The sequence below is a fragment of the Arachis ipaensis genome, chromosome B07, assembly GCF_000816755.2.
Source record: "Arachis ipaensis cultivar K30076 chromosome B07, Araip1.1, whole genome shotgun sequence".
Classification (NCBI taxonomy): Eukaryota; Viridiplantae; Streptophyta; class Magnoliopsida; order Fabales; family Fabaceae; genus Arachis; species Arachis ipaensis.
This window is the reverse complement of record NC_029791.2, coordinates 3,212,325-3,224,351: the sequence shown is the minus strand read 5'-3', so window position 1 is coordinate 3,224,351 and position 12,027 is coordinate 3,212,325. Positions and strand designations below refer to the sequence as shown.

The following is a 12,027-nucleotide window of genomic DNA, read 5'->3' as shown; positions in this document are numbered from 1 at the left end:
AAATCAAATCACCCATCCGCGACTGATTCGGTGAAAGTCACTTGGTTTTGACCAAAGTTGACCGAATTTGATCAATTTTTTAGCAATTGGCATAAATAGTCTTAAATTTTTATCTAACTGTTCTCACCTATCAATTTCACGTGAAGGCAATTGACTGCACCTAAATTTTCACCGTAAATAATAGATTGACATGGTTCGTTCACATACTATAGATGGCAAATCCGAATCCTCGCGACGCTGCAATAATAATGAAGATTAAAGCAAAGATGGAGAAGGCATTGCCTCTGGTTACGGATGAATGCTGCATCTATAGGGTGCCTCGTGAGATTCGCAAGCTCAAAGAAGATGCATACACTCCAAAGGTTGTTTCAATTGGTCCTTTTCATTATAGGGATCCAAACGTGCAAAAGATGGAGGGCCAGAAAACAATATATTTCAAAGAATTCATTGAAAGAACCAAGACGAAGAAGAACTTGGAAAGTTTTGTGAGTTGCGTGCAAGAAGTGGAGCCAAAGGTTCGTGGTTGCTACTCAGATGACATCAAGCTTAGTGAGGAAGAACACGTTATGGTAATATTGGTGGACTGCTGCTTCATATTAGAGATTTTACTCAAGTACCATTTTGGGTACATTCTTTTGCCAGAACGGTTAAGAATTTCTATACAAGTTGATATGTTGATGATTGAGAACCAAGTCCCTTTCTTTGTTCTTGAGAAACTTTACAATCTAGCTTTTCCTTCTATCTTAAATGGCCATTCTTCACTATTAAGTCTGGCTCTTTGTTATATGGTTCCCATTATCAATCTTTGGAGGCTCAGGAGAAGTACACGTAACGCAACTTTATAGTGCAACTGAATTGAATGAAGCAGGAGTAAAGTTTGAGGTAAAAAAAGCTAGTCCATGTTTACTAAACTTGCAACTTTCTGGTCATACTTTGAGAATCCCATCTTTTAGAGTGGAGGACAATACTGAAGTTGTTTTGAGAAATTTGTTAGCTTTCGAGCAATGCCACTATATCGAAGAATCCTACCTCTCTCACTATATCACAGTCCTTGATTTCCTTATCAACACAGACAAAGATGTAGATTTGCTGATTAAGAATGGAATAATTGAGAATTGGTTAGGTGATAGCAATGCTGTGGCTACAATGTTCAATGGTCTTGCCGTGAACATTTTGGCTTCAGACTTTAATGTGAAATATTCTTGTATTTTTAAAGGCTTGAATGATTTCTGTCAGAAGCCTTGGAACAGAAAAGTAGCAACTTTGAAGCGCGACTACTGCAACACTCCGTGGAGAACGGTAGTTTCTATTGCTGGAATTTTTCTACTTATTCTTACTGTTGTTCAGACAGTATTTTCGATCCTCCAAGTTGTACTCTAGTACTATATTAATGTTTGTGTTGTGTTGTTTGGATTCGATGATTATGTTAATGTTCATTATGTGGTGTGGTAGATTTAATATTATTTGTATTTTAAAGTAATTGAAATGTTTGTTATCAACATGGATAACCCGTGTATTTATTGAAGACCACTTCATATGGTAGCTCCCTTTTCTGTAATTCTATCAAGTTTGAATGTGATATTTTTTTTTTTCATTGTTGAATTTTTACGTTATTTACAGGTCTTTATTTTGAAATTAGTATTCAAACTCAATTTGGTCCCTAAATTTGCACATAAACCTTAATTTAGTTCCTAAAATTTTTATTATTTCTATTTAGTTCGTAAACTTGGCAAACATGACTCATGTTAGTCTATTTTGAGATAATTTTATGTCACGTCAAACTCTCTAAAGCAACATTATTTAGTATTTATTGAAATTTTTCCTCCCAAAACAAGTGATCTAACATCGTTTTAGATTATTTGAGCGCCAAAACTAAAACAGTATTATTTTACAAGTTCCAATATGATATTTGTCTGTTCATATCAAGGCTCTATTAATATTTGTGTGTCAAAATTATTTCAATGGCTAATGTAAATCATGTTTATAAAATTTAAAAACTAAATTAAAGCTCATGTGCAAATTCGGGTATTAACTCATTCAAACATCATGTTTTATCTTAAATAGAGCGAGGAATGCTTTTCAATTTCAATTGTAAGATAAAGAATGTGCATAGACTAAGGCTTAGTTTGGTAAAGCTTTTACTTTTCAAAAGTAGCTTATAAAAGCTAACTTTTAAAAAATGGCTTTTTAAAAGTTGTAGCATTTATGTTTGGTAAATCAAATTAAAAATTGCTTTTAATAATCACAAGCAACAACAATTACATTTGGTAAAATAGCTTTTAAAATTTAAAAATACTATAATAGACATAAATGTAAGCATTAAATTTGAAAATTAGTTAACATATGAGGTTATATTAGACTTTTAAATTTTGAAAAATACAAGCCAACTTTGAAAAGCTCTATCTTAGGTGCTTTTAAAAGTACCCCGATCTTTTAAAAGCTGCAAGCACAAACACATGATCTTTTTTATTTACCAAACACAAAATGAGAAGCTTGAGCTTTTAAAAAGCACAAGCACCTCTTCGAAAAGCTTTACCAAACCAAGCCTAAGTCATAGAAAGTCTTAAATCAACTTGCAAGTATGCAAACTACGAAAAGTAACAAGAAAGAAAAATACTAACATAGGCTAGCATATCTAGAAAAGTACCAATAATTTTAAAATAGAAATTAATTATATTTTTCTCAAACCACGTAACTCATTTTACCTCTTCAACTTGTTCAGTATCAAGTAAATGAAGATTCCTCCGTTGATCTCTTTAACCAATTTTCTCTTGAGAAATTAAGTAATTAACTAAACAACAATTAAGACTTAAGAATCTTGAACTTTGAATATATTCAAATCATCTTAAAATCTCCTAAATATACAACTCTGGATCTCTAAACTTTGTCGGCAATTAATGGCAAAATTACTGATATAGTTAATATGTACATTTAAAAAAAATTAGAGTCGATAACATGTGCGACAAGTCTTTTTGCTTTACAAGTCTTATAATTTGGGCCAAATCTAACAAAAACTATATTCACCTACTAGAATGTGATAACATGTGCGACACTTCTTTTTCACGTTCCTCCTTCTCCTCCTCCTCCTTCTTCTTCTTCTCCTTTTTCTTTGCGTTTCTCCTTCTTTTTCTTTGCGTGTTTCATCTTTATCGTTGTTTTTTATTACCGTTGTTGTTACTGCATTTTTTTTCCTCCTCCTCTTTATATTGATTTTGTAATATTATGTATTTTTTTCTTCTTTGTTTGATTTTTTCTCCCAAAAAGAATTACAAGAAAACAAAATAAGAAAATGAGGAAGAAGAAGCAGTAGAAGATGAAAAGGAAGAAGAGGAAAAATTTTGAATTATGCAGAACTTATCAGAATAAAAATACACCCAAAAATTCTTAAAATACACCAAAATATCTTCGTACTACACTCAAATTTGCTGCAGAAAAATGTTTCCTCTAATGCTATATTTTTTCTTCTAAATTGAACCACACCTTAGCCTTGGATTCAAAAGAATGCAGTATTATGTGTTTCTTCTTCTTCTTTGTTTGATTTTTTTTGTTTTTATTCTTGTTAAGAGAGTAAAACAAGAAGAAACTTGAAAAGGTAAAATAAGAAAAAAAAAAAAGATGGTGATGAAGATAAAAAAAAAAAAAAAAGAAGAAACAGTAGAAGATGAGAAGGATGAAGAGGAAAAATTTTGAATTACGCAAAACTTATCAGAATAAAAATACACCCAAATATCTTCATGTTACATCCAAATATCTTTGTACTACATCCAAATTTGCTGCAGAAAAATGTTTCCTCTGATGCTATATTTTTTCTTCTAAATTGAACCACACCTTAGCCTTGGATTCAAAACAATAATCAATTTCGTTCTGGTTCAATTGACAATCTGAACCTGAATTATTTATTATTTATTATCTTCAACAACGAGATAACTGATGATGAAGGAGAAAGAGAAAACGAAAAGAAGAAAAAAATTTTCAATGAAAAAAGAAGAAGGAAGAGAAGGAGGAGGAAGAAATGGTGTTGATGACAACGATAACGAGAGAGAAAAATTACGAAGAAGAAGAAGAGGCATGGAGAAAGAAGAAGAAGGAGAAGAAAAAGAAGAGGCACGGAGAAAGAAGAAGAAGAAAAAGAGGCACGGAGAAAAACGTGAAAAAACGCGTAACTATAAACGATTTGTATTACTTGTATGGAAATCGCTTATATGTGAAAAATAATTTATTTTTTTTAATGTTTAAAGCTTACAAGTTAAAAGATACATGATCTAACATTCATACAAGATACAACTAAACCAGAAGTTAATATTATTAAGTGGATATTACCAAATAGAGGATGTTATTTAAACATCGAGAAATAAGTATTAACTGAAATACTGAATACCCACCATGATCTAAAAATTTAAAATATTTTTATATAAAATTTATAAGATCATCTATAATTCCTAAGTATCTTTAGTTTAGATTAAATATTTTGTCTACAAAAATCTAAATAAATGAAACACAAAATTATGCACAGGCAACGAAACAAATCTTAAAAGTTTGCAAATCTCATCCCTAATTAAGAGAAACAGAATAATAGAAACTTTTTAATTTTCCACCAATTTTATATACATCACATAATGCTTGCATCATGCAAAATGGCTATACTGGTTCATGATGCAAGGCATGACAATTAGGTGTGATTCAAAATAGTGAAGAAAAAAAAAAAACTGCCAACTAAAGCAGTCAGATGCCGAGACCATTGATTTTGGCCTTTTGCTTCCATCTTGGAAGTTAAATGTGTTATGTTTTGGCATCACCATAACATAACACTTGAAACAACCCCAAACCTCTATAGAAATCAAAGAAGGAAAATAATAATACTATTTGAGGCATTAATTTTGCCTTTCAAACAAAATCACTTATTTACCAAATAGAGACATGGACTTCATGCTGTATAATGGAATGTTCTATTTGGCAGAGTACCAGTTTTGAGCACACTTGGCATCAACGGAGAGGTCAACTTTTAGAATGTTTTTTCCATGGAAGGGTTTGGCCATGCATTCTACAACTATGGCCTTTGCTACCTCAGCTGACTCACTTGGCCCTTCCAATATCACTTCATCATGAACCTGCTTTGTCAAATAAAAATCTTAAATACAAAGTACAATGAAAGTTGCTTCATGGATATTGAAAAAGGATTCAGATTTGGATTAACATCAATAATACAAAGATAAAAAGGTTAATGTTTTATGATTGCCTATGACAAATAGAAGGGCATCATAATTTTAGGGATGAATGCTCATGCGCTCCCGAGAAATTAAGGAGTGCAGCACTCCATGAAAATTAACTTGTTATTAAAGGTAAAAATGAAGAAGAAACCAAAAAATAAATACCTTAAACTCTAAATCTGAACTATTAATATAAAATATAATAAATGGAAAGCTAAGATTTGTTTAATTAACAAAGAGTGCAGTACTCTTTACTTAGGAGCATTTAAGGATGAGCCAATTTGGTGATTTTAGGAGAGGACAAAAAGTCTGACAACTAACAAGTATTACTTGCCTGAAGTAGTAACTTCCATCCGAGCTCCTTCAACTGTTTATTATTGGAAATTTCCAACATGGCACACATGGCAACATCTGCAGCACTACCCTGTTGCATTCTAAAAGTCAGAAACCCATGAAAGAAAGGTCTACATGCCAAAACAGGCCACAGACTAAAGGCACCGGAGTATGAACTATTCAGAATTCATTATGATCAAACTTGAGAGTGTAGTGATAACTAAATGAGGGCAGGGGCAAAGAATGCAATAGTTTATTTGAAAGCATTAAGAACCTGCACTGGAGTATTAATAGCAGCTCGTTCAATGTGACCTTTCTGATACTTGTTGGCTTGCCCCATCAATGGAAACCGCCGGGCTCGGCCCAGCAAAGTGTGAACACAATGGAACTGATGAGCTTCTTTCTTGCGCTCCTCTTGCCATTTCAAAACTTCTTTTCTATCATTGTACCAAAGGTCAACTGTCTTCTTAGCTTCTTTCACGGAAACCTGAGAGGCAGACAGAAATTGTCTGAGGTTGTCCCTAGTAATACTAATAAGGAATGAACCCGGCATACCTTCCAATCCTTTGAAAGCCCCACTGGAGTCTTTCCATAAGCAATTGAGAAGTTAAGCATTTTCGCTTTTCTTCTTTCCGAACCAAATGCATCCTGCAATGAGAAAAATAATAGAAATACCATGTATGTTCAAAACTTCTTTTAATTTTTAATTCATGAACAATTGAACATGACATGAATATCATCACATACTTCATATATCCACAAACTGAACCACTGAATGGATTTTCAATGTAAAGAATACTACTGATGTAAGGATGTCCGCTGATAGTTACCTTCAGTAGGGGAACTGGGGGTTTCTCTTCGCCGGGCTGAGGATGCCACTCAAGAAGCACTTCCTTTTTGTCAACTGCTTCACGAATATATGGATACATATTCATCGCTGTCCTTGAATGGAAATCTCCGCCGGCTTTGAAAGCATCTAACATGCTCTTACAGTTGGCAAGATGTGCCAGTATCCTAAGTTCCAGCTGCAAAAATACATAACTCAATCAAGATATTGGACTTTCTTGCAACTATGACACCGTTAGATGAACACTATAAACTGCTAACCTGTCCGTAATCAGCAACTATAAGAGAATTTCCAGGAGCAGCTATGAATGCTTTACGGATTTTGTACCGGTCTTTTTCCAAAGCAGGTTGATTCTAATCCGTAAATTAAATATTCATCAGGTTAAGTCTCTTTTTCAGGGGAAATTATTAATCTATTACATTCAATATCAAGAAAACTCTAATGTGTCTTGCAAACTAAAATTTACCTGCAGGTTTGGCCTTCTTGCTGACAAACGTCCCGTCTCTGTGTTGATATTTAAGGAGCAATGAATACGGTTATCCTTTCCCGATATATTATGTCCCTGAAATAAAGAAACTGTGAAACTCGCATGGAAAATATGAAAAACTTCAGACATGTACTCATTGAATGTTTAAAATATGTCATGCATCTAGTCACATATCACCCATCTAGTCAACCAATCGACTAGTTAATACGAATAACATTGGATTATTTAAAAAAAAAAATACCTGCAGGGGAAGGATGAAATTGGAAATCAAAGAATTGATTGAACAGACTTCACATAAAGCAGCAATTGCATGGCAAGCTTCTCTCCCTTCTTCTTCTGTTGGAAAAGCTGCAAAGGCTGTTCCATATGCAGATTTATCTATTTGTGCAGATGCAGTTTGACTTTGAGAAGGAATTTCAGGAATTTCATCTTCACTGAGACCCAAGTCACAATTCTCGTCAACAAAGTCATATTCAGCAGAAATTTTTCCAGCCAGGGCCCTTAAGGCATCTCCGCTAACTGAGGGCCAACCACTTGCTGTGTACATGTCAGTCTCCAGCTTATACCCGAGGCTTGTCAGCTTTATATCACGGAATTTTGTGGGAGCCTTCTTGCCCTCTTCAATCACTTTATCAACATTGGGAATTTTGAATATCCGCTCAGTTGGAAGTACCTCATTGGGGTCTTTTCTGTAATGAAGAATTTGAAAGTGAATATGAAAAGTTTTATTCTATTTATACCCCTCCACACATCATGGCATACCAATTGGTCCCAATAAAGAATAAAGATATAGATAATGAAATAATCAATTTGGCAAGATTGCAATGAATGATCAGCAAATGTTTAAAAGATAACCACCTGTTTGCAATGCCACCAAAAAGCAGCTGGCGCAACTGTAGGTCGCTTCCCACATTCATGTACTTGGCATCAGGACAATACTTACATGCCCATTTCCTGAATCTATTAGCAGCTATATCTTGCTCTGCTATGGCCACTTTTTCTATGTCAGCAAGATATGCTCGATCAACTAGCATTCCCTCAGATTCCATTGTGACTAGAAGCTCACCAAATGGCCTCCAAAATTCATTATAGAAATCATACATCGTTCTTCCAGAAACTAGTACACCATCAAGTTTCCAAGGCATGGCTGACAAGTGGCTCTTCAAGCTCTCATAAAGGTTCAGAGTACTTCTAGCATCTAAGGCAGAATAACATATCCAAGGTATACGCTCATCTCTCTGTAGCTCTTCAACAGGAGCAATGGTAATTGTTTTACCCTCGGATCCGTCTTTTTTCACCTTTTTCTTGCCAAATATAGTTTTCATTGACACCTTACCAAGTAGATCCTTGTCATGATTCAGCTGAGCTGCACACATGACCCTTTTGTCACCTGTAAGTCCTTCAAGAGAATAGCCCCCATCCAAACGTCTTGATGAATCCCATAGGCGCGCCATGTGCATTGTATCGGCATGAAAACCAGACACTTTAAATCCATAGTTCTCTATAATATGACAATCAAAGCTATAATTATGCCAGACCTACAATAATGCACCGATGACTTGGTTAGTTGATTGCTTCAAATTTCAATTATTATTTGTAATCTTAAAATAAACATAGCAATAAACTCAATATGATTTTATGAAGGATAGAATTATTTCTCCATTCCTGAACCCCGATGTTGTGGAATCATTATAAGAGACCCACTTTAGTATGAAAAAGGACAAACAATTTTTCCATTTTCACCAAGGAGTTAGTTTGTCGCAGGAAGTTAAGGGGAAAAGTAGACTCATTAACTGGAGGCCCTAGAACAACTCTAGATGATTATTTAAATTTTTAATGGCATATATGCTTAGGAAGCCTTGCAAGCACCTCCATCCCCAATGTCGTGAAGAAGTCATCTTGCCATGTTTGAAAGAGACCAGACGCAACTGAAATGAATAATTTTTAATCCATCTGTGTTTCAAGGAGGAATTGACGACAGAAATTAATCGAATAAAAATTACCAGATGAAATGTCAAAACATCAGATTGAAACAGTCATGCCAGGCTCAGTGCATATTTCTAGAAGGTATCTTAGTGCATAAGAGAATCAATTAAAGATAAAATAAGTGAAACAACAAAAATGATTGGTAATTTCCCTGTTTATGAGAATGTCTAACGGCTCCAAAGAAAACTATATAGGTTGCAAACTTCTTTGTCCTACACATAAAACCACACACCAACTGGCAACTATATTCAAGTATCAAATACTTCAGTATTATGACTGCAATCCAAGCATGGGTTTACGACAGGAATTAAAGTATTAAACTACTAATCATAACATTGAAAACACAGTACAAACCAAGTGGAAGCTAGATATTCAAACAGCACGAAGCATGAATGCATGCTTACAAGGTGATACACATTGTGATGAGTAATAGGATTGAGAACATGGGACTAGCACAGAAGAAGAAAAGTGTACCTTCTTAATGGATGAATCACTAAAAAATTCAGCAAATTTATCTAAAATTTCTTGGCCCCCACCATCAAGAACATCTACCCAGATACAAGACTTTCCACCACCAAAATCAGCTTCTGGACCAGAATAAATACTGAAGCATATTATCTCCCCATGATCCACAGGAGTTTCATCTTTGACATCTATCTTGGCTACCTTTAAAACATGATAAAATCAGCATATATCTAATGCTCACTACTTATATAAAGGATAAATATTCTAAAAGCCATGTTCAAAATATGCATAATCACCGCCTTAACATAAGGGAATACAGCTGAGAATATAAATTGTACCTCAGTATCACAAGCATGAATAAGATGCCGATACTTTACTGTAAGCATCTTAGCCACTTCCTCTGCAAGAGGAATACTGTCAACAACCAGAACATCTTCATAGATACTACAGAGCTTGTCCCGAAGTTTTGATTGGTCAGAACCACGTGCCCGGCTAGGGCGTGTTGCCTTAGTTGAATCCTTTACATTTGTATCCAAAACGTTTTCACCATTAACTTTGCTATTTTTTTCTTTTCTGATCTCCTGTGTATATCCATTTAACTGACGGACAACCGTTTCAGAATCTGTACACACATTTGAATTTTTTAATCCGGAATGCTTAACCGGTGTTAAGACATGGTCAGTATGTTCTTGTAGTACAAGACTGCTATCCACATTCCTAGAAACCACTTGTCCATTACCATTGGGAGGTAATCTATTAGATGGGTAAGAACTACCAAGTTTCCTCTCATACTTCTTCATACTGTTTGTTTCCTTTTTACTTTCGGTCAACTTATATCTTGCATTAGCCCAGCCTCTATAATCACCCCCCGACAATTTTCTTTCACCGGTCATCACGGATAATCCAAGATTGCAGGGAACTGAACCCACCATACTAACTTGTGTATCATTGGGATGCAAAGAAGTCAGCTCTCCCTCCTTTGTCATTTCCTCCAAAATGCCAGTTGATGCATTTGAAAATTTCATTAGCGAAATGCAAACCGGAACCTTATGTGGGGCATTTCGTCTGAACCTCATGTCACTGTATTTATTTAATCTCACGGATGTCCTCTGCAGACACCATGAACCTTCTCTAAACCGCAGATAATTACTGCTAACAATGCTATCCGGGTGGCCACTGTTGGCAGCCTGGACTGAATGGATTCTTCTTCTACAGTTCATATCATTTAAATAACATAAATGTTAATAATCCATGAAATTCAATAGCATATTCAACATCCTCTAAAGCTATCATAAGATAATATCCAAATTTGTGATACATCATACATGTACTAACTCTTCCTCGTAACAAGCCAATTCACTTTTCTTCACCATTGTATAAGATGCATGAGTGAGTTGCTCAGTGTTCAAGAAAAAGTGAGTACAAAACATACTTATCCAATATCCTACATATTCTATACATGGTAGAAACTAGAAAATATCCTACAACAAAAACACAAACAGCAGCAAAAATTTCAACAATATGAAAACACTCGTTTCTAAAGAGGTAAAAGCGAAAACACCCCAGGTAGAAAAGATACAAGCTTTGGAGCCATAACGGAAATTAAAGACATGGGCAAGCTAAAATTTGAACCAAAATAATTTTGAGCAGAGAAAAGTGAACCTGTGAGGAGGGTCTGAAGAAGCTGAAAAGGACCATGAAGACAGAGCAAGACGGTAAGGGAAGGTGGAAGAAGAAGAGGAGGAGGAAGAAGAAGAGTGTGAGAGTGAAAAGCATGAGGGGCAATATGGTCTTAACAGAACTTCCATGGCTGCTATTCCCTCCTTCCTCAGTGACTAGAATTCTATTCTCCCCTCAAAAGCAGAGATTGGGAGCCAAAGAAGCAGCTAAACCCTGCTACTACTTAAAAAATATATTATTTATATACCATATAATATTTTAAAATTATAAAATATAAAATAAATTTATATAAAATATTCATTAAAAAAAATAATGTTTAGATGATGGTATAATGACTAATTCTCACAACACAAATTATTTAAAAGTGTGACATAGTGGTCATAGTGGTAATTTACATTGAACATAATCACTTTATAATTATTTTTATGTTAAATTTTTTAGGAGATATTTATGGTGATTGTTATTGAAAAATGAAAATTGAACTTAATATTTTATTTTATGCCTTTTACACGGATTAAGTATTTACTATGTAGCATTTCTTTAGACAATAATAGCTTCACCTTATTGTTGAGTAATTTATTATTACATTTATAGGTTAAAGATTTAGATTTATTGTGTAATGGATACGTTTAAATATTTAAATTTTTTAATTTACTTAAATTATACTATTACAAATAGTATAAACAAATTTCATTTTATAATATAAAAAAATAATTAATGAATTAATTTGTAACAACCGTGATTATTGATTAATCAATTAGTGACTTCTTATGAATGAAATTGTGAACTATAATATGCAGAAATTAAGCATGAAACATGAAAGTGATAAAGAAAGTCATTTTCTGTCCAAGCTAACTATAATTGTGCGTTTGATTAACAATATAAATTCATTATATAATTCTCAAAAAAATTCACATAGAAATCTGAATCTATTATGAGTTGACAATTTATTATTTCAATATAAAAATATTTGATAATAAAAAAAATTAGACAAAAATAATTAAAACTTGAATTATTTAATA

The 12,027-nt window shown here is 33.8% G+C and overlaps 1 protein-coding gene and 1 pseudogene across 1 annotated transcript; one reads left to right on the top strand and one right to left on the bottom strand.

Annotated features, from left to right (window-relative positions):
• The window catches only part of LOC107606525, a 5,286-nt pseudogene extending 3,799 nt beyond the window's left edge, over positions 1-1,487 (top strand).
• LOC107608978 (DNA polymerase I A, chloroplastic/mitochondrial) lies at positions 4,532-11,223 on the bottom strand. Its single transcript, XM_016310785.2, has 12 exons — positions 10,988-11,223; positions 9,664-10,534; positions 9,335-9,526; positions 7,733-8,412; positions 7,116-7,563; positions 6,854-6,949; positions 6,648-6,740; positions 6,371-6,565; positions 6,096-6,188; positions 5,815-6,027; positions 5,542-5,631; positions 4,532-5,108 (listed from the first exon to the last, which is right to left on the bottom strand). The coding sequence occupies exons 1-12, from the start codon at positions 11,131-11,133 to the stop codon at positions 4,947-4,949; spliced, it is 3,279 nt and encodes a 1,092-aa protein (XP_016166271.1). The 5' UTR covers positions 11,134-11,223; the 3' UTR covers positions 4,532-4,946.

Bases quoted from the DNA above. Each gene is read 5' to 3' on its own strand.
- LOC107608978 (XM_016310785.2), bottom strand. From the start codon at position 11,133: ATGGAAGTTCTGTTAAGACCATATTGCCCCTCATGCTTTTCACTCTCA. The intron at 6,741-6,853 runs GTAAATTTTAGT...TTTACGGATTAG, and splicing joins CAAGAAGGCCAAACCTGCAG to AATCAACCTGCTTTGGAAAA. The intron at 6,189-6,370 runs GTAACTATCAGC...TTCTCATTGCAG, and splicing joins CCCCAGTTCCCCTACTGAAG to GATGCATTTGGTTCGGAAAG.